The sequence below is a fragment of the Halyomorpha halys genome, unplaced genomic scaffold (genome assembly GCF_000696795.3).
Source record: "Halyomorpha halys isolate HHAL.00 unplaced genomic scaffold, Hhal_1.1 Scaffold4.1, whole genome shotgun sequence".
NCBI lineage: Eukaryota > Metazoa > Arthropoda > Insecta > Hemiptera > Pentatomidae > Halyomorpha > Halyomorpha halys.
In genome coordinates this window covers 1,304,899-1,307,317 of record NW_027116287.1, presented here as the reverse complement: position 1 = coordinate 1,307,317, position 2,419 = coordinate 1,304,899, and the positions used below count along the sequence as shown (strand labels likewise).

The 2,419-nt window shown below is 31.9% G+C and overlaps 1 protein-coding gene across 1 annotated transcript in view; it reads left to right on the top strand.

Moving 5' to 3' along the window:
- LOC106686502 (uncharacterized) overlaps positions 1-680 on the top strand; it is an 86,319-nt gene extending 85,639 nt beyond the window's left edge. The window contains exon 5 of the mRNA XM_014429877.3: positions 493-680. Coding sequence (XP_014285363.1) covers positions 493-644 — 152 coding nt within the window. The 3' untranslated portion in view covers positions 645-680. The remainder of the gene's footprint in view (positions 1-492) is intronic.
- Positions 681-2,419: the final 1,739 nt, after the last annotated feature.

Here is a 2,419-nt window from a genome sequence, read left to right as displayed (position 1 = left end):
ATCTTCATCAGGAGTTGTGGCGTAGAAGGTAGGCCTGCAACTGGCCTAACAGTTACAAGCCTACCTTCTACGCCACAACCCCTGATGAAGACCTGAAACTCAGGTCGAAACGTCGGCATAAAATAAATAAATATGGTTTATTTATGTTGTTCTTTGCTGACCGCACCCCCCGACAAACTTCTCCAATCATTAATCTACGGTCAACGATCTACACCTCGTTATTTTTTAAAATATGATAGTAGTTGGGATATAGTCTGATGCAAAAAAGATCCTTAACTATTTGCAATGCTATAACGAATGATAAATTATATTGAAATATTATGATAAAAATATTAAAAATAAATTCAATGATAATCCAGATAAAAATAGCAAACAAAAACAAAAAGTATAACTAAATCAAAAAATATAAATCTTCAAATTTGACAAAGCGGAATGTAGTTATAATCGTCTTCATTATAATTTTTTATTTATTTAAATTGTTTATATTAACAGATCAAGTCATCCCATGTACTGAATGTAAGAAGAGTTTAGAAGAGAGGAAAATAAAGAGAGAATTGCGAATGAAGGAAGAGGAAGAGAGGAAAAAGAGAATAGAAGAAAAACGACTAAAAGAACTGGAATTGGAAGAAGCTGTTGTGTTGTAATTAGTTACGAAATCGAAAATAAAAACACTGTCCCTATTTCCTATGTACTTATGAAAAATTTAGTTTCTTATAAATATTCTAACTGATTTATTTATAATAAAATAGATTAATAATTTTTATATATAATACCATACACATTTGTTTTTCGTTTAGCTGTACATTGGCCCATAAAGATGCCCTAAATACCTAATTTCATTTTGGTACGACGTTTTTGGGCTTGGCAGTAAACAAACAACATACATTTTGCAAGGCATGATTAAATGGACTCAGAGTTCCTCAAAATATTCTATTCTATTCATCGGTAAGCGAACGTAAAAATTGAAAAATGTGGGGTTCTACAAGGCATGTTACTGTCTCCAATTCTGTTTTGAGTAAACAGAGCCTTGAATAAGAAGACATAGTACAAGAGCCCAAGAGGAGAAAAAAAGCAGTTATCTCATCCCAATTTTCTGATTTCTTTAATGAAAACTATGTATAATTACTAGTCAAAATTGATGAGTCTGCCAAGTATAGGCAGGGGGAATACAAAATGGGGGCTATTTCAAAGCGATAAAAAAAACATTAATTTTACATTCGGAGTTGAATATCTTAAAAAGTAGGAATTAATAAATAGTTTTTAAGATATAGAGCTCCGAATGAAAATTAATGTTTTTTGAAGGTTTTGAAACAGCCGCCATTTTTTATTCCCCCTACCTATACTTGTCAGACTCATCAATTTCGACTAGTAATTATACCTAGTTTTCATTACAGTAATCAAAAATTGGGATGAGATAACTGCTTTTTTTCTCCTCTTGGGCTCTTGTACTATGTCTTCTTATTCAAGGCTCTGTTTACTCAAAACAGAATTGGAGACAGTATTGAATATTGATTTCATGTTATAGTATTCATAGCTGGAGGAAAGAGATTAGTAACTTGTTAGAATATCCACCCATCATTTTTGTTAGATTGAGTACATAAGGTTGAAAAACTCCAACCTCCGTTAAAAAAAAAAATTACTCCAAACAATGTTCTCCCAGAATTATAATTTTAATAATTCAATATTCCAAATAAATTTTCCTCCTAGAATAACTCAAAATAAGTTCATGTAACAGCGAGATTTAATATATAAAAATAAATAAAGGAATTTAACATATAAGCACTGAATAAATGGTTTAAGCACTGAAATGAAAATAGTAATAACGACGTATTACAATGAAAAGAAGTAAGGAGTAAAGATACGTAACAAAAAAGCAAGAGAGGTATTTCTATAGAGCCCAAGTTATTTCATAAGAACATATCGACAATCCTCTGAAAAGAGTGGAGATATATGCTTTGTTTAAATCAATAATAATTTCTGTTATATATGTATATATAGTTGACCGTAAAAATTGATATATAAGAAGGGTTGCGGTCAAAAGTGAAAATTGGGGTGAAATAACTGCCTTTTTTTCTTCCCGGCTCTTGTACTAACACACCTACAAGGCGCCAAGCCTCTATATAGGGTGTATCAATTCTTACCGCCGTTTAATACAGAGACTTTATTTAACCGGATGATAAGAATCATGAATTGAATTGTTTAATGTTCGATGTGCTTTATACTGACAATGCTCTACGCTCCGCATTACTCTTAATTATTACATTATTATTAAGTATAATTTGAGAATTAAATTTCCCGGACGGTTTTGTAAAAACTGTGCCAATTAACATGAGGAGGTAAAGAACCCTCAGAGAAGCAGTCACCTGTTGCTAAGGGAGAACGTGTAGGGCCACTAATACGCGAGCTGTTCTCCCCTAAC